Source organism: Malus domestica, chromosome 06 (assembly GCF_042453785.1).
Source record: "Malus domestica chromosome 06, GDT2T_hap1".
In the NCBI taxonomy this organism is placed as follows: domain Eukaryota; kingdom Viridiplantae; phylum Streptophyta; class Magnoliopsida; order Rosales; family Rosaceae; genus Malus; species Malus domestica.
The window spans coordinates 25,452,093-25,470,657 of record NC_091666.1 but is presented as its reverse complement, the minus strand read 5'-3'; the positions used below and the strand labels follow the sequence as shown (position 1 = coordinate 25,470,657).

The 18,565-nt window shown below is 39.0% G+C and overlaps 2 protein-coding genes across 3 annotated transcripts; both read left to right on the top strand.

Moving 5' to 3' along the window:
- Positions 1–10,746: 10,746 nt before the first annotated feature.
- On the top strand, positions 10,747–13,763 carry LOC103438685 (dolichol-phosphate mannosyltransferase subunit 1). The gene is made up of 8 exons (XM_008377230.4): positions 10,747–10,991; positions 11,113–11,212; positions 11,319–11,352; positions 11,498–11,574; positions 12,163–12,188; positions 12,286–12,450; positions 12,538–12,652; positions 13,437–13,763. The coding sequence occupies exons 1-8, from the start codon at positions 10,897–10,899 to the stop codon at positions 13,539–13,541; spliced, it is 717 nt and encodes a 238-aa protein (XP_008375452.1). The 5' UTR covers positions 10,747–10,896; the 3' UTR covers positions 13,542–13,763.
- Positions 13,764–14,535: 772 nt separating this feature from the next.
- Positions 14,536–16,827, top strand: LOC103438686 (uncharacterized). Of its 2 annotated transcripts, none has more exons than XM_008377232.4 (7): positions 14,536–14,861; positions 14,996–15,290; positions 15,400–15,534; positions 15,624–15,666; positions 16,123–16,179; positions 16,276–16,390; positions 16,501–16,827. In XM_008377232.4, the coding sequence occupies exons 2-7, from the start codon at positions 15,028–15,030 to the stop codon at positions 16,638–16,640; spliced, it is 753 nt and encodes a 250-aa protein (XP_008375454.1). In that variant the 5' UTR covers positions 14,536–14,861; positions 14,996–15,027; the 3' UTR covers positions 16,641–16,827. The 2 variants fall into 2 exon arrangements, with proteins under 2 accessions (XP_008375454.1, XP_008375453.1); XM_008377231.4 differs by having other exon boundaries at positions 16,120–16,179.
- The last annotated feature ends 1,738 nt before the right edge of the window (positions 16,828–18,565 follow it).

Genomic DNA, 18,565 nt, shown 5'->3' with positions numbered 1-18,565 from the left:
GAATATATGATAAAATATCGTTTGTCAGATCTAGACATTAAGCATGATGTTGATGCACAAAATTAGCGAGAACTTTGGTACAACAGAAAGTGTTAAGTTTGTGACCTTCGCTAGATTGCTCCGGTCACTAGTGTGGATAAGTATGTAAATGGATAGAGACAAGGAAGCAAACACAAGATGTACGTGGTTCATCCAGATTGGCTACGTCCACGGAGTAGAGGAGTTCTCATTAATTGTGAAGGGTTTACACAAGTACATAGGTTCAAGCTCTACTTTTGTGAGTACTAATGAATGATTTAGTACAAATGACATTAGGAAATATTGTGAGAGAATGATCTCTATTTATAGAAGAGAGTTTCTAGTTTCATTCTGACATTGACACGTGTCGTGTTGTGATTGGGTTCTGATGTTGACATGTGTCGCGCTATGATTGGCTTCTGATGTCGTCACGTGCCGCGCTATGATTGGCCTTCTGGTTTGAGGGAAACTCTTCTGGGTCATTGACAGTATAACATTGACCGGTACTCAGTAGTTTCGGGATGGTCAAGTATGGTACAAACAGTACTCCCCTAAGTTCCCGAGTGAGGGAAACTCCTTGGTTGGGGACTTGCAAGATCCAAGTCATTGAGTAATCACGAAACTTCTAAGTACCGAAGTGTGGTATAATTTTCACTTGCCTTATCTATCTCATATGAAGATGTGGCATCTTCTTTGGAAGTACTTTTCCTCCATCCAGGGGTGGTATCTTTAACCGATGAAAATGCACAAGGTAATGTATCAATTTCCTTTGAAGCTTACTTATAGTTTTGGGCTTGGTCAAGTGCGATACAAACCTTATAGTAGGAGTCCCCCAAGTCGCCGAGCTAGGAGATTTGCCGAATGAGGTAACAGACAAGGTAAGCAATCAGACTTCCAAGCACGCAACCTAGATTAGAGGTTCGATTTCGGCTTCCGGTTGATTGTTTTCCTTCTCCTTGTGTCGTAAACAGCAACAAGGATAAGGAGAAGCAAATGGAGAATAGATGATATGAGATACTTTTGCTTTTGAAGAAGTAACTTTCCACAGGCTTATTCTTGAACTGGGCTGGGGGGTTTTCTGGTTTCCTCCAGAGTATAAGGCCGACTCAAGAATTTGAGGGTCAAAATAAGTCTATCAAATCTATAGTACGTTCGACCCTGATGATATGGGATACTTTTACTGTTGACAAAGTAGTGGATGTATCGACACATGTTTTGTTGCGCTTGTCTCCACATGCTTCCTTGTATCTTTCTCACTTGCCCTATCTGTTCCTCAGACAGATGCGGTATATTCTTTGGAAGCATAAGAATGTTGAAGATAAGTACTCAAGAGCAATGCCAGGTAAGTAATCAGGCAAGGGGTTCCAGGCAGTCAGTTCCTGACTGGAAGGTTGATTCCAAGTACTGATTGATTGCTCTCTTTCTTTTTATCTTGCAGGTAAGAACAAGGTCAAAGGAAAAGATATGAAAAAAGCATGATATGGGATACTCTTACTTTTAACCCTGATGATATGAGATACTCTTGCTCTGGTGTGGCTTGTTTGCAGAGGTATTATCGGGAGGAAAAGAAGCTGAGTATTTCGAGAGACTCTGCTGAGAGTGCCCTCTTGGATGTGAAGAAAAGTTGAGCATTTTTTTTTATTTGTAGGTCTACCTAGCTATGGAGGATGGATGTCGACATATTAGGAGTCTCCCTAACAATAAGTAGTAGTGTTATTCATTTACCCTTCTTGGTCATAGCAATGTAGTAGGAGCTGTAAGCTTCACGTGTTTTAACTTTGTCAGAGCACTTTGAAAAAGTGGTCTGTGGTCTAAAAAGCTGATGTTGCGTGTGAAAATTGCAGACAAGCTTTATCCAAGGAAATCTGGCTTTTGAAGTTCGGAGAGCGGTGCCTCTTCGATTTTCGAACAAGCAATCCTGTTAGGGATCTGGCTCTCGAGATTCAGAGAACGGTGCATCTTCGATTTTTTAAGAAAACAATCCTATTGGGAGTCTGACTCTTGAGATTCGGATAGCAGTGTCTCTTCGATTTTTTTAGAAAGTAATCATGTTGGGAGTATGGTTCTCGAGATTCAGATGGCGGTGCCTCTTCGATTTTTGAGCATATAATCCTGTTGGGAGTCTGGCTCTCGAGATTCGGAGAGCGGTGCCTTTTCGATTTTTTAGAAAGTAATCCTGTTGAGAGTCTGACTCTTGAGATTCGGAGAGCAGTGTCTTTTCGATTTTTGAAAAAGTAATCATGTTGGGAGTCTGGCTTTCGAGATTTGGAGTAAAGGTTGGGCATTTTTGCCAGTCTGCCTTGCCACGGAGCATGGAGGTTGACACACATTGGGACTTTCTAGTTATCAAGTAGTGTTGCTGTTCATTTACCCTTATGGGTAATAGTAAGGTAGCTGGACCTTCAAAATTTATGTGTCTAAACTTTGTCAGAGATCTTTGGCAAAGTTATCTGTAGTACCCGATGAGCTGATGTTGCGTGTGGAAAGTGGTGCCTCTTCGAAATCCGGAGAGTGATGCATCTTCGATTTTTGAACCAACGACCATGTTGCCATTTCTTTTATAAAGGCACCAATTATGTGTAAGAAGTACATTCAGAGAGTTATTGCTTGTAGGAATTTTCCCCTTACTTCAGAGATTTATTGCACCTCATTTCTCCTTCATCATTTCTAAGAATGTCTGGCCCATCCGACCGTCGTTTTGATTTGAACTTTGGTGAAGAGGCAGCCATGCCTTCTCAAGACAACATATGGCGTCCATCCTTCTTATCCCCTACTGGTCCTCTTACCGTTGGGGACTCTATGATGAAGAATGATATGACCGCTGCTGTAGTGGCCAGGAACTTCTCACTCGCAAAGATAACAGACTACTTTCGAAACGGTCTGATGAGTTGGCTGTTAAGGATTATCTGGCTCTCAGTGTTCAGTGTGCAGGTTCTGTGTCTAATATGGCCTAACGCCTATTTGCTCGAACCCGCCAAGTTGAATCATTGGCAGCTGAAGTGATAAGTCTCAAACAAGAGATCATAGGGCTCAAGCATGAGAATAAACAGTTGCACATGCTCGCACATGACTATGCTACAAACATGAAGAGGAAGCTCGACCAGCTGCAGGAATCTGATGGTCAGATTTTACTTGATCATCAAAGGTTTGTGGGTTTGTTCCAAATGCATTTATTATCTTCATCTTCTGAGGTTGTATCGTGTGATGAAGCTCCAAATGATCAACCTTCGGTGCCTCCTCCTTCTAGGGTTCTGCCTAATACTGAGGTTCCGAATAATCACCCTCTGATGCCTCATTTTTCTGGGGCTCTACCGACAGCTGAGACTTCTCCTGAGCAACCTTTGTGAATACTCCCTTTTGTTTGTTTATTTTGATTCATGTATATATACATATTTGTAACTGATCGAAGATATAAATAAACAAGTTTTGCTTCATTTCAACGTATTGTGTTAAATACACCAAGGCCTTCTTCACTAAATTCTTTGAATTTTTCCTTTTGTTGAATCTTGTATGTTGAAGCTTTGTGAGTGAAGCATGTAGGTTGAGGTAGTGCTCCCTTAATTTCCCAAGTGAGGAAGACTTCTCGGTTGGAGACTTGAAAAAATCCAAGTCACTGAGTGGTCGTGAGACTTCCGAGTATCAAGATGCAGTAGCATATGGTAGGAGTCCCCCAAGTCTTCAGTCGAGGGAGTTAACGAATGAGGTATTTCCTTTCTAAGTGGTAGCCAAAAACTCCTTCTTCATATATATTTGTTATGAAAGTTGTTAGGCCCAAAGAAGAGAAGGCCTAGGTAATTTTTTTTTTCGAATTTTCAAATTTTTGAATTTTCGAATGTTCGTGAAGCTTTGAGGTTGAAGCTTTGTTGGGTACCATGAATTGATTAAGATAGTGTGAAGCTTTTGTAGGTGAAGATTTTGTGTTGAAGCTTTGTGGGTGAAGCTTTTGTGGATGAAGCTTTTGTGGGTAAAGCTTTTGTGGTGGGGGAAGCTTTTGTGGGTGAAGCCTTTGTTGGTGAAGATTTTATGGGTGAAGCTTTTGTGGGTGAAGCTTTTATGGGTGAAGCTTTTGTGGTGGGTAAAGCTTTTGTTGGTGAAACGTTTATGGGTGAAGCTTTCGTGGTGGGTGAAGTTTTTGTGTGTGAAGCTTTTGTTTGTGAAACTTTTATGGGTGAAGCTTTTGTAGGCGAAGCTATTGTGGGTGAAGCTTTTGTGATGGGTGAAGCTTTTGTGGGTGAAGCTTTTGTGTGGGTGAAGCTTTTGTGGGTGAAGCTTTTGTAGGTGAAGCTATTGTTGGTGAAGCTTTTGTAGGTGAAACTTTGGAGTTGAAGCTTTTGTTGGGTACCATGAATTGATTTTGCTTCACACTATCTTGATCAAGATAGTTTGAAGCTTTTGAGAATTTGTAGTTGTCTTCCATTGATGAAGCTTTTGTTGGTGAAACTTTGGAGTTGAAGCTTTTGTTGGGTACCATGAATTGATTTTGCTTCACACTATCTTGATCAAGATGTAGTGAAGCTTTTGAGAATTTGTAGTTGTCTTCCATTGATGAAGCTTTTATTGGTGAAGCTTTTGTGGTGAAGTTTTGTTGGGTACCACGAATTGATTTTGCTTCACACTATCTTAATCAAGATAGTGTGAAGCTTTTGAGAATTTGTAGTTGTCCTCCATTGATGAAGCTTTGGAGTTGAAGCTTTTGTTGGGTGGGTACCATGAATTGATTTTGCTTCACACTATCTTGATCAAGATAGTGTGAAACTTTTAAGAATTTGTAGTTGTCATCCATTGATGAAGCTTTTGTTGGTGAAGCTTTTGTGGTGAAGTTTTGTTGGGTACCACGAATTGATTTTGCTTCACACTATCTTAATGAAGATAGTGTGAAGTTTTTTAGAATTTGTAGTTGTCCTCCATTGATGAAGCTTTGTTAAATTTCCTTTTTTTTTTTGGGAAACTAGAAATTTGAAAATATGGGAGAGACAACATATACAAATTTTGCTTCCACACTGTTGAGCAAGAGATTGTGATGTAAGCCACACCTTGTAGTAGTCGAAGGTTTGGATGAACCATATAAATTGAATTTGCTTGGAACAGTCTTGAATTTGCTTCGAAGGTTTGAGAATTGTAGTTGTCCTCCATTGATAAAGCTTTTGTTGGCACCATAAATTGGTTTTGCTTCACAGTGTCTTGATCAAGAGTGTGTGAAGCTTTTGAGAATTGTGGTTGAACTCCTTTGATAAAGCTTTTGTTGGCACCATAAATTGGTTTTGCTTCACATTGTCTTGATTAAGAGTGTGTGAAGCTTTTGAGAATTATGGTTGTCCTCCATTGATGAAGCTCTTGTTGGCACCATAAATTGGTTTTGTTTCACACTGTCTTGATCAAGAGTGTGTGAAGCTTTTAAGAATTGTGGTTGAACTCCCTTGATGAAGCTTTTGTTGGCACCATAAATTGGTTTTGCTTAACACTGTCTTGATCAAGAGTGTGTTAAGCTTTTGAGAATTGTGGTTGCCCTCAATTGATGAAGCTCTTGTTAGCACCATAAGTTGGTTTTGCTTCACATTGTCTTGATCAAGAGTGTGTGATGCTTTTGAGAATTGTGGTTGCCTTCCATTGATGAAGCTCTTGTTGGCACTATAAGTTGGTTTTGCTTCACACTGTCTTGATCAATAGTGTGTGAAGCTTTTGAAAATTGCGGTTGCCCTCCATTGATGAAGCTCTTGTTGGCACCATAAATTAGTTTTGCTTCACAATGTCTTGATCAAGAGTGTGTGAAGCTTTTGAGAATTGTGGTTAAACTCCTTTGATGAAGCTTTTGTTGGCACCATAAATTGGTTTTGCTTCACACTGTCTTGATCAAGAGTGTGTGAAACTTTTGAGAATTGTGGTTGCCCTCCATTGATGAAGCTCTTGTTGGCACCACAAATTGGTTTTGCTTCACATTGTCTTGATCAAGAGTGTGTGAAGCTTTTAAGAATTGTGGTTGAACTCCTTTGATGAAGCTCTTGTTGGCACCATAAATTGGTTTTACTTCACACTGTCTTGATCAAGAGTGTGTGAAGCTTTCTACGAGTTGTAGTGTTTGCATTGTTACAGAGGGGAAATGTCTGAAGTAGATACAAAAGGGCTGAATAGCTTGATCTTCGTATGTCATGCACTAAAGTTGTTGTTGGCTTGCAATAAGACTTTGTTGGTGACTATAACTCTTGTTGGGCATAAGTGATCCCCTAGTTGAGTTGTTAAGTTTGAGGGTTTTTGATTATTTGTGAATGCTAGGAGTTCAAATGTACAAGTTGTACCACTATTCTTCTGGTAGGTGGAATGAATGGTGAGTTGCTTTCATCACTTGGTTGGTGGTACGAATGTGAGTTCCTTCATCACCTTTCATCACATTTCATCACCTGGTTGGTGGCACGAGGATGACTTCTTTCTTCACCTGGTTGGTGGCATGAATGGTAATTTGCCAAATGATATTAGAGTACGGATTGTACATTTCATCACCTGGTTGGTGGCATGAAGGAGAGTACAGGTTGTACATTTCATCACCTGGTTGGTGGTATGAAGATGAGTTCCTTCTTCACCTGGTTGGTGGCATGAGTGGTAAGTTGCCAAATAATATTAGAGTATGGGTTGTACATTTTATCACCTGGTTGGTGGCATGAAGGAGAGTATGAATTGTACATTTCATCACCGGTTGGTGGCATGGATGACAAGTTGCCAAATGATATTAGAGTACGGGTTGTACATTTCATCACCTGGTCAGTGACATAAAGGAGAGTATGGGTTTGTACATTTCATCACCTGGTTGGTGGCATGAAGATGAGCTCCTTCTCCACATTTCATCACCTGGTTGGTAAAAATAAAGCAAGGTGTCGAGGCACATTGTAGCAAGTGTCGAATGACACAAAGTATGTTGAACCCTTTCAAAGCACAGTTAGCTTATGTATGGATGTGTTAAAATGTATGATGTTTATGTATGAATGTGTTGGAATGTATGATGTTTATGTATGAATGTGTTGGAATGTGTGATGTTTATGTTGATTGATAAAAGTTATGCTTATAAATGTTTTGCTATGCATGAAGGGATCCATGCTTTTGATATGTGAACCATGTTGGTTGTAACACTTAGTATCACATACTTTGTGTCAAAGTACGCATGTTGAAGCTCTGAGTTGGAGTATAAGGATAGGTCAGCGTAGACCAAGTGTTCCAGTGCTAGGAACGCAAAAGACTCAAAAGAAGTTGTCTGAATTCCATTTTCTTTAAATATTTGCCGAATGGCTTGTGTGACAAAAGATCTCAAGCAGTTAAGAGTCAAAACATTTGTAATGTGTATGCCTTTTTATAATAGCATTTCCTTCAGTACCTAGTCTTCTACTTTGAAAGAGTGAGGCTTGGCCCCATAGTCATAATAGTCGACAATACGTTCACCCCTGGTTGTCTTGATACGAACTTTTATCCCTCTTGTTGTAATGGGCTTGCTGAAAGTAAAAATCCTTCCTCTTACCAAGAGACAGATACGTTTGGTGACTTAGCGAGTAGCTAAATGAGGCAGGAAATGATGCAATGGGTGTCTGAATGGCCAATATCTCCTCACTTAGTAGAACTTGACTTCCACTTCCCATTTGTTGATAGAGGTTCCCTTTGTATGTCCTTGCTTCGGCGAAGGCGTGGTTGTAAGCTTGTGCCATCACCTCAGAGTAAGTCTTCCAAGTGTTGGCATTGATTATGTACTTGAAGAAACAATCACGTAGGCCTGCCATGAAGGCCTTGAGGGTGGTATTGTCATCTGCCTTAGCGCAGCGAGAATACTCATGGCTGAAGCGACCGACATACTCTCGTAGTGACTCATCCGGCTTCTGGCGAATAGTGTACAAGTCATCTGTAGAATGCAAGTGATCGGTTTGGAAGATGTGTTGAGAGACAAACAGTTTCCTCAATTCCTCAAATGAGTCTACTGTCTCAGGTGGAAGACGGCAATACCAGTTTAAAGCTCCGCCAGAGAGGGTGGAGGGGAAGAGAAGACATCGCTCTTCGTCGGTGTGCATCCGATATGCCATGGTGAACTCAAAGAGGTTAAGGTATTCAATTGGGTCATCCCTTCCAATATAGAGTTGTAAACCAAGCTTTTGTTTTGTCTTCGCTTGAAGGGGTGTCGAGGATCCTTCTTGTGAGAGGGCTAGGCCCGGGTTGGTTCTAGTCAGGTATCTCGGCCTGACGTTCGGCCTTCAACTTGTTTACTTCCTCAAGGAGTCGTAGGACAAGAGGGTCCTGAGTGGAGTCATGTACCACTGGAATTTTCTTTCGTAAATCTTCATCGCCTCTTGGAAGTAGGAAAGTTTGAGCAAGGTATGTGGTTTTTTCTTGGACTCGCCATACTGACTTCTAGGGCGAGTGTGTCGGAATACCTCAGAGTCCCCCGTACCTTCATATTCCTCCGGGACCTGTCGTTCATTCCCTAAATTGGCAGCTGGCCTAGGTCGTGGGAGGGGACCAAGTCTTTCAGAAACCCTTGGGTCATTAATCTTTGAGTATATATGGAAGGGATTCTCTCGACGTTGCTTTAGGAAGTCTTGGCAGTCACGATAAACGGCTTTCGATCCTTCCAACCTTTCTGCAAAGAGGTGTCTTCCTCCACTTCTTCTACTTCGAATCAAAGCATCTGGGTTGAGAGAAGTCTCATGTTGATCAATGTTTTGATGATTAGCTCGATCCTCATCAGGGATACCCATGTCGAAGGGAGGTGACCCTCCGTGTTGGGGGGCACCCAGATGATGGTTGATGTCCACAGGGGCAACAAGCTCGCGTGTTTGAGTACGTTTAGTTTCATGGAGCGTCTCAAAGAGCTTCTCATACTGCTTCTGGAAGACCGCATTCTTCATTGCTATCTTGTTGTTCTGAACTTCTAGCTCATCGACTTTAGCTTGAAGAGCAACCCTCTTTCCTTCATTCTTTCGTTGCTTCGCACTAGGTGCAAGAGGGGTGTCATTCTGTGTGCTGTGGCTTCATTCGCTCCCCATGTTGGAGAGGGATGCTTAGTCAAAAAAGAGTGTACGAATGGTGGAAACCAGCTTGGCAAAGCTGAAGAGAGTGGGAATAAGTGTTGTTCCCACAGACGGCGCCAAATGTTGATGCACAAAATCAGCGAGGACTTTGGTACAACAGAAAGTGTTAAGTTTGTGACCTTCGCTAGATTGCTCCGGTCACTAGTGTGGATAAGTATGTAAATGGATAGAGACAGGGAAGCAAACACAAGATGTACATGGTTCACCCAGATTGGCTACGTCCACGGAGTAGAGGAGTTCTCATTAATTATGAAGAGTTTACACAAGTACATAGGTTTAAGCTCTCCTTTTGTTAGTACTAGTGAATGATTTAGTACAAATGACATTAGGAAATATTGTGAGAAAATGATCTCTATTTATAGAAAAGAGTTTCTAGTTTCATTCTGACATTGACACGTGTCGTGTTATGATTGGCTTCTGATGTTGACACTTGTCGCGCTATGATTGGCTTCTGATGTCGACACGTGTCACGCTGTGATTGACCTCCTGGTTGGAGGGAAACTCTTCTGGGTCCTTGACGGTATAACGTTGACCGGTACTCAGTAATTTCGGGATTGGTCAAGTATAGTACAAACACATGACAATTTGTTGGATGACCGTTAACTTGACACGAAACGACATGACTTGTTAGATAATCGGATCGTTACTGGGTTACCTGTTAAGAACCCGTTAAGATAACGGATTTGACACGATATGACCCGTTAAAATATCAAGTACAACACAAAAACAACATGAACATGACAAACACGACTCGTTTTCCAGGCCTCCCTCTACCTTGCCCCTTGATTTGTAACCCATCTCACATGTCTCGTTTGTACTCAATTGTAAATTCCACATTAAAATGATTAACATGAAGCAAAAAAAGGCTTTTTATATTAGTACCCTACAGAATGTTGAATGCACCTCACATTAAAATTTAGTATTAAATAACTTATTTACCCGACTATGCAATGAGAATTTTTACCTTATTAGGTTAAAAATATATTATATATACACCCCAAATCACTTTTAACGTATTATTTATCTTCTTCAACTATCAAAACCCCTCAAACCCTCCATTATAAAACAAAATCCTAACCAATAAAACTACAAATATGTTGATTGAAAAAAATTATTTTTGACAAATGAAACATGAAATCGATATTTTGAAAACTTCATATGAGGTAAGACTTCATATTTTTTATTGTTTTAATAATTTTGACGACATCGATAATTATTTTGATGCGTTATTCAAGTTTCTATGTTTGTATTCATCTTTTAGGAATTATAGGGATTACATGAAGAATTAAACACCTAAAATTACCATTAAATATTAAAAATTGACGAGATGGGTTTTAATGGTGGAATTGAAAACAACCCACATATGCTTTAAATCTCAGGCGGCACCTTTTGTCAAAATTCCAGTCGGCATTTTTTGTTCAAATTAAAAGCTTGATAAGATTTGAGAAATGTGGGGTGTATACAAAATATAAGTTGCATGTAGAAAATATAAGGTGTATATTAAGAATATGAGGTGTGAGGGTATTATGCGGAAGTAAATGGGGTATATTAAGATAAATTTTAATTGAAAAAGTAAATGTAAAATGTATTAGGTATGTGAAGTTTATTCAACAATTTATGATGCGTTTAATATAATAAACCAAAAAAAAATTAAAAACAAAAATCCCCAAACACATGCTGGGCCTACATTATTGCAGAATTGCGGGTTACCACAAAAATTGATTTTTCTTTCTCCAAATAACTTTTCCTTCCTGTTTTCCCTTACGGCGATGCGGCTGAGATCGAATTGAAAATCGGCGAACGAGAAATTGAGCGAAAAATGGAGACGAAGAACAAGTACAGCATCATAGTCCCGACCTACAACGAGCGCCTCAACATCGCCCTCCTCGTCTACCTCGTCTTCAAGCATCTCCGGTAATCGTCTCACCCTCGCTCTCTCACTCCTTTCTCTGTAATCGAATTCATGAATAATCAAACTTCGGAATAAATTCGTGACGAATAATTCGATTTTCATGTGTTTTTTTTTGGTGTGTAGGGATGTTGACTTTGAGATAATCGTCGTTGACGATGGAAGCCCCGACGGCACTCAGGAGATTGTTGAACAGTTGCAGCAAGTCTACGGTCACGATCGCATCGTAAGCACTTCGTTTTCTGCTTAATTTCTTCCTTTTTGTTATCCGGACTTGTTCTAATTCTATTATTTCTGTTTGATTATTTAATTATTTGTGTATTTTGTTGCAGCTGTTGAGAGCTAGAGCTAAGAAGCTTGGGTTAGGTATGTGATTATGTTAAAAACTTAATTCAATTTTTCTGTTTTCCGTTGAGCAAAGTGGGATTACCAATTCAAGTGAAATGCTATACATGTTGTGTGGAATGTTAAATAAAGTAGCAATTGTTTGTAATGTTTTTCCGAATTTCAGGAACGGCTTATATTCATGGTTTGAAGCATGCTTCCGGGAACTTTGTTGTGATCATGGACGCAGATTTATCACATCACGTAAGTATATCATGTCTTTAGGATGTTTATGTAAAGTATTTACGGTGTTTGATTGTTTATTTCACATATTTCATTGGAAGTGATAACTGTCCGCTGTCCAACAGTTTTATTTGAATCGGTATTCTTACACAAAGATGGGAGGGGGTGTGTGGTTTGTTAATTTGGAGCGCAAAAGCAACTTGGAAATTTTCTCTATTCAATTTATGAGGGCTATCTCTGCAAAATTAAAAAAAAAATATTGAGAGGATAATAGCCGTTGCCTTTCTATTTTACGGTAGACTGCCTCATTGGTTTAAAGCTCATTGAGTGCTTGTTATTCATATTGATAGTTAGAAATGTTTAGGGGAAATTATTGTTTAAGTGATTTCTTTCGAATCTTGTTTTATGTCGCTATTTCAATTAAGTCAAGCATTAGAATTGAATTCTCTCTTCCCTTTGAACACAAGGGAGCCCTCCTCTGGCCACAACATTGATATGCATTTTGGGTTTGCTTTCTATTCTTTTCTTGGATGTTATATGTTTCCTTAGATTTCCAACTTGTAATCACCTTCACGGTTTTATTCATTTTGTTTTCTTCTTATGATGCAGCCAAAGTATTTGCCAAGCTTCATCAAGTAAGAACAAGTTCTTTCTTGTGGTTCCCTACGATTCCATAGTATACTTCATTTCTTGAATTCCTCGTGAATTTGCTTGTGGTGTGTTTATTATTAGGAAACAGCTGGAAACTGGTGCAAGTATAGTTACTGGAACTCGTTATGTCAGAGGTGGCGGGGTCCATGGGTGGAATCTTATGCGCAAACTAACAAGTAGAGGAGCCAATGTTCTTGCACAAACACTACTATGGCCTGGTGTATCAGATTTGACTGGATCATTTCGGTACAAGATTTAATTATTGTATTGAGTTGTGTACTGTATCATGCTTAACATGATCATAGGACTGACATTTTTGTGGTTCTTTTGTAGGCTTTACAGGAAAACAGTGCTTGAAGATATCATTAGTTCCTGTGTCAGCAAGGGCTACGTCTTTCAGATGGAGATGATAGTTCGTGCTTCTAGAAAAGGATACCATATCGAAGAGGTAGATACAATTATGTCATGCATGTTTGCCTTCAGCTTGTGGTTAAAATAGATAGTACCATGGTCACGAAGCAAGCTTTGCATTTGTCACTGTTGCTTTTGTTGACATCATCGGAAGTATCAATCTTCTTATATTTGGTGCCCATGTTTTTTTTTTGGCATTTGTTTAATTTACGATGTATTGCTAGCTTGAGGATATTTTGAAATAGGCACTTAAAAAGTACACTGTGATTCCTTCATTTTGAAAAGTACTCTAGGAACCAATAAGAGATGCCCACGGGTTTTATAAACAGAGCATCAAAGTTATTCAGGAACTGGTGCATTTGTATCCACTGATAGCTTACCGTTGTATGTAGTGTTATTTTGGTTCACTGTGAAACTGTGAAATTTTGACGGCATTCAATATAAGAAGTTCATGAACATATTTGATAAAATGCGACAAATGTAAATGCCCTTCTAAAGTACAAAATAATTTGTGCACTAGGATTCTAGAATCATCAGTCTCATTTGCTACCCTGCTGCTTTGATGACTTTTCTTTTACAATGTCCAGTAATTTGTGTGCTACAATTTTATTAGTATTGTTTCATAGTTAATTTTAGATAAATGTAACCGTTGGTACGATGTAATAGAATCGAGGAGTATTATTAACAGTTGTTTGCGTGCTCAAGCAAGCCCTTGCATATTTGAGTTTGGTTTTCACTTAAATTTGCCCGTTCTCTTCATTTTTGGCTTCAAATAACTGCATTATTGTCTGATCCCCGGACTTTTTGCCTGTTGTCCTCAGGTTCCAATCAGTTTTGTTGACAGGGTATATGGAATTTCAAAGCTCGGAGGATCTGAAATTGTCGAATATCTGAAAGGCCTCGTCTATCTTCTCGTTACAACATGAGATGCATAAATTACGGCTCGTATTCACCTTTTTATCCGCTTTTGCACCCAACATGTAAACGTTTAAAGTTACATTTAGCTTTTTTTTCATAAATTCTAACTGATTTAGAACCATTTTGAACCGAGGGAACCATAGGAACCATATAAACTTGTTCATATATGTTCGTTTGTTTGTACTTTGTGGTTGCTTCTTGTAAATGCTCGAGAAGTAGACCCGTCGCAATACCTTTGTTAACTACTTTCACTTCCATTGTTCGTGCACTTTATAAAAACACTCCATGAACCGCCGCAAAATCCCGGCTGAATATTAGAACCAAAGAGCAATATGCCCTTTGGTCCTAAGCCGAGGAAAAAGATTTTTCAATTTTCCGGCTCTTGGAAGTGATTTTTGTTGCACTTTACTAACGTTTTTAGTTGTCAAAAAGTCATTTTAACCCTTTTGAAAGTGGTTTTAAACGTGCCCGTGGAACCGTAGATTGAGGCGAGTTGAGGAGTCAAGACACTACGAATCTTTGTGGTCGGGGTTGGTTGAGCAGTATCTCTGGCGTGAATCAACTGTGCCTCCAACCTGATTTGACGATGCTTTCTCCATGCCGTCAAGGATAAGGAAATTTATGTAACTTGTTTCCGAAATTGTTGACTATAGCCATTGGATTAAACCCTTAATTTTAAACCATTGAAAAGAATGTTTCATTCTATATAATTTCAAATCTTGACCAGGTATGCGATAAATAAATTCTATTTGAGAATGATATTCCGTTGAAATTGCGTATGAAACGTTGAATTTTAATAGGAAATTTATTTATTTATTTATTTTTCATTTTTTTTATGTGATAGTAAACGAATAATATATCAGGAATGAGAATGATATTCATAATTTGTATTCACATTTCTGATAATTAAACACGTTTTTGACAATAGAATAAATAATAACCATTTGTGTTTGATTTTCTCGTTTCTTAATATCTGTATTTTACGAAGAAAAAGAAAATTCCGAAGACATGCTTCAAAATCATGATCCCATATACTTTTTTTATGTCCGAATACAATAAAACAAGCACGCTATCTTGACCAACAAAATTAAATTCCTTATTTTCTTTCCTTCCTTCTAATTCTAGCAAACCATCCCATCACCTCACCTAGTCTTTCCTTAAACACATTGTGCTGCTGACCCAACCGAGTTTTACCAAACTTCCAAAACCCCCAAATCTTCATGTTCTCCTCCACCGCCTCAACTTCTTCCTCCTCCTCCTCTTCTTCTTCTCGTTATGCCCAAGCCACAGACCCTGTAAATTTTTTTATTCAAGTTCGTAGCCAAAAGGTAAGACAATCCACTCTCCTTACAACCCCTTAATTATCACTTTGCTTTTAATTTTTTTTTATTTTTTTTCACAGAAATTTTTTATGTGAATTGTTCGGGAAATTGGATTAAATTGGGGGTTTTCTACTTTCTAGGGTTTTGAGTAAGATTCAGGAGCACGGAAGTAATGGGGGGTGAGAAAGAGAGTGAAAATGGAGAGTTACCTGACCTGGAGAAGCAGCAGCTAGGCGGTCCTGAGACTAGCTCACTTCCCAGTTTGGCAACTGTGGATACGGTGCTGCCGCTACAACAGGTCGTCGTTTCGGGTGGGGCGTCATCTGAAGTTCATGAACCGCCGACAGTCACCGCCACGGTCAAATTTTCAGAGGAGGTTCCTTCTCCCAAAAAGGACCACCTGTCGAGGACTTCGAGCTCTCATGAACAATGCAGGCGAGTATCGAAAAATCGCTGGATTTTCAATTACAATTTAATGGTTTAGGATCATATGGTTTTTGAAATTGAATTTTATTATGTTGGGTTTTCTGTGCTTGTTCCTCAGAGTGTGTCAGCAGGAGAAAGATGAAGTTTTGATTGATCTCGGATGCCAGTGTCGAGGCGGGCTTGCGAAATCCCACAGATCATGTATAGACACTTGGTTTCGCTCCAGGGGATCGAACAAATGCGAGATATGCCAGTAATTCCCTCACTAATTTCATTGGCAAGTTGTAAAATAGCTCACTTATGAAGTCAGATTTTATAGAAAGATCTAATCTGTTTATGCAGAGGAGTAGCAGCAAATGTTCCACCTCCAGAGGCTCAGCCAACTGTATGTATTCTGATCCTTTGGGTGTAACGGATAGCTTATGCTCATCAAGCCATAACTTAACATATCTGTGCGGAATTAGCGTAGCTAACGGGATATTCCACCAGCCAAAAGTCATAATCTATAACTTCAAAGAATAGTATTGTACTTATAGACACTAAGCAATTTTGATAGCCGTTCCACTTTTATGTTTGATATCGGACTCTTTCAGAGCTTTTCGGTACCCAAAATCTTACTGGTTATCCTTTTTTTTTCTTTTCTAACTTAGTGTGTAGCTTAGACTGTCCTTAGATTTGAACTTTTAAGTTTCGGAGTAGTGATCCCGAACCGAATTGTCTCAGGAATAGAGTAGGATTTTTTTTTTAGATTGTGAATTTTTACATCTGAGCATAGATTTATGGGACTGCAATTACCCATTTTTATGTCAAAATTTAACTCTCAGTGTATTTGCAATAGCAGGCAAGCTATTGGGTTTGGAGAGTTGGCTCATCCTACCGATCACAAAATCGAGACAGGGTAAGGAAGACACTAATCAATCTACTAGAATATTAGTAACCTTGATGAATAACATTGTTGATGCAATGATTTCGACTGCACCGGTCTTTGTTGCAGGGTTGTGTAAGCCCACTTTATGTGGCGTTTTCAATCCTTATAGGTGGTCTACTGTTGGACGTGCTAATTTCTGTCACCCTTGGTGTCTCCGCACTGCCCATCAACATCATTATAGGTACGCTTGTGCCCATCGATATGTAAAAATTTGATTTGTTCGAGAAATTAGTACGATTGGTGGTATTGCTTGTTGAACTGTAATCTGTAAGAGACGTTGTACGTGTACAGGTATTATCGTGGTTCTTGGACTCGGCACTGCACTGAGACTCGCCCTGGAATTCTTCCACGAGTGGAGTGTGAGGAGAGTCGTGCAGAGAGTCGACGCAAGTCACACGAATGTGCCTCTTGGTTACCATCCTACTTTTTAGGTAAAAGTTGTAAGTAACAAGATGATGTAGAAGTAGAAATTTACTTGATTGCACGGATGGAGGAAGGAGGGTATACGTTCACTTTGTTGTTTGTTTTGCTAGGGCACCCATTGCCGTTTTACCTCAACCAAATGTACCGTTTACTATTTTATTACTTGGTTTTTATAATAAACTTGTTATTTCATTATTTGAGCACATGTTGTATAGAACTGCGCATCCACATTATCTTCAAACCGAAAAATGCTAGACTCAGTTAATAACTGTGAGCTGTTGATGCATGTGGGTCTTACAAGGCATACTTCAACGGTTCCCGATCATAGTCTATCTGATCTCAACTGAAGTATTCATTAGAGCTATGTTAGTATTAGTTGCACGTGCTTGGATGACACAGTACAAAGTGATCAGAGTTACCAACGTAATTCCTTGTAAGCGTGAATTCGCTAGGAAATTAAGAGAAATCCCAATGTTGTATTTGATTAATTCTTGAATGAATGCCATTGATACATTAAGATGACTTAAATAAAGATTAGAAACGTTTGGAACAACTTAGAGGACTTCCAGAATTAAACCAACATAATTAATATTAATCAGATGACAAACAAAGAGTCTGATTTTTATTACGAAACTTTAAAGACTTTTTTGAGGTTGAAACAGGATGAGACTACCCTGGATGACTAAAATCCATCATATAGGATTCTTGGTGTCGTTCCCTTTTCAAAAAGATATTATGAGCCCAAATCAGAGTTCGGACACCAAATCTATAAATTTCAAATGCATCATTTTATCTTCAAACCATCTATTTTCTTTTTAATTCATTCTATCATTTATTCTACGTCATTAGATAAATGCAATTTGATAATGTACGTGAATTTTACGATACGTCGACGACTTTGAATCGCGAATGACTGTATCGACGACTCACTATAGCCAACCGCTAATTGGAGTTTACTTAGCGAGGTGAAGGAGTACCGGCCGAACAGGAACATAGGAAGCTGTGGGAATATCATTGGGGTTCGAACAAGACTTTGCTTTTGTGCTACAAACCGTACTGACACAGACACAGAGACGATGTAATCATGTGGCGCAGCGCTGGAGAATAAAACTTTTTGTTAAAGGCGGCAACAAGTGGCGACATTTTCCTTTGGAGTTGGTGCTTTTGTTTGCCGAAAGCCTGCAGTAAAATAATTGGCATCCCAAGAATGCAACTACTGCACAATTTTGCTTCTTGATTTTCCAATTTTTCTCCTCGAGTATTTTACAAGTACAAGCAAACTAGCTACTGAAATTGGCCAACCAAAAATTCTCGTCTTTTTTTTCTTCTATTTTTGGCTATTGACCGCAATCATTACAATGATCTATTAAATTTAATTAGTAATGGTCGAAGTATAATGTACTATAATTTATAAGATCGTTCTTTTGTTTAAGACGGAAAGCAAGCACGTTCACATTGCCATAAGATTGGAGAAACAATATTTGTGTTTTGCTTTTAAACGACGATATTTGAGGTTTTCCTAGCGCTAAATTACCCAATGGACTAGTCATAATTCACTATCAAACTTATTATTCATGAATCGTTGCGAACGAAGAGGAATGTATTAGATCCACTAATCTATGACTTCTAATCACCCTTTGGGAAGCTTGGTATTAAATTGTCGTGCTCTTATGCACCAAAGCTAATCTTTTGAAATTTGACATATTTATTTATTTATTTTTTTAAATTGTTGCTAATGGTTTGATTTATTGGGGTTTATCATGAAGTTTTGGTTCAGTCTATTTTTAGAAACCTCCTCCTTCTTTGTCTTCGGTTGCTAGTTGTAGATATAGCTAAGATTTTGTGACCTCGTGATATGCTTATGTAATCTTTCTTTTTCTTTCGGGCTTATGCCTTGTTGTCAACCGAGAAGGAAGCCATGTGATATGTCTTA

Bases quoted from the DNA above. Each gene is read 5' to 3' on its own strand.
- LOC103438685 (XM_008377230.4), top strand. From the start codon at position 10,897: ATGGAGACGAAGAACAAGTACAGCATCATAGTCCCGACCTACAACGAG. The intron at 11,575-12,162 runs GTAAGTATATCA...CTTATGATGCAG, and splicing joins ACGCAGATTTATCACATCAC to CCAAAGTATTTGCCAAGCTT. The intron at 12,451-12,537 runs GTACAAGATTTA...GTTCTTTTGTAG, and splicing joins GATTTGACTGGATCATTTCG to GCTTTACAGGAAAACAGTGC.
- LOC103438686 (XM_008377231.4), top strand. From the start codon at position 15,028: ATGGGGGGTGAGAAAGAGAGTGAAAATGGAGAGTTACCTGACCTGGAG. The intron at 15,535-15,623 runs GTAATTCCCTCA...CTGTTTATGCAG, and splicing joins AACAAATGCGAGATATGCCA to AGGAGTAGCAGCAAATGTTC. The intron at 15,667-16,119 runs GTATGTATTCTG...TATTTGCAATAG, and splicing joins CTCCAGAGGCTCAGCCAACT to CAGGCAAGCTATTGGGTTTG.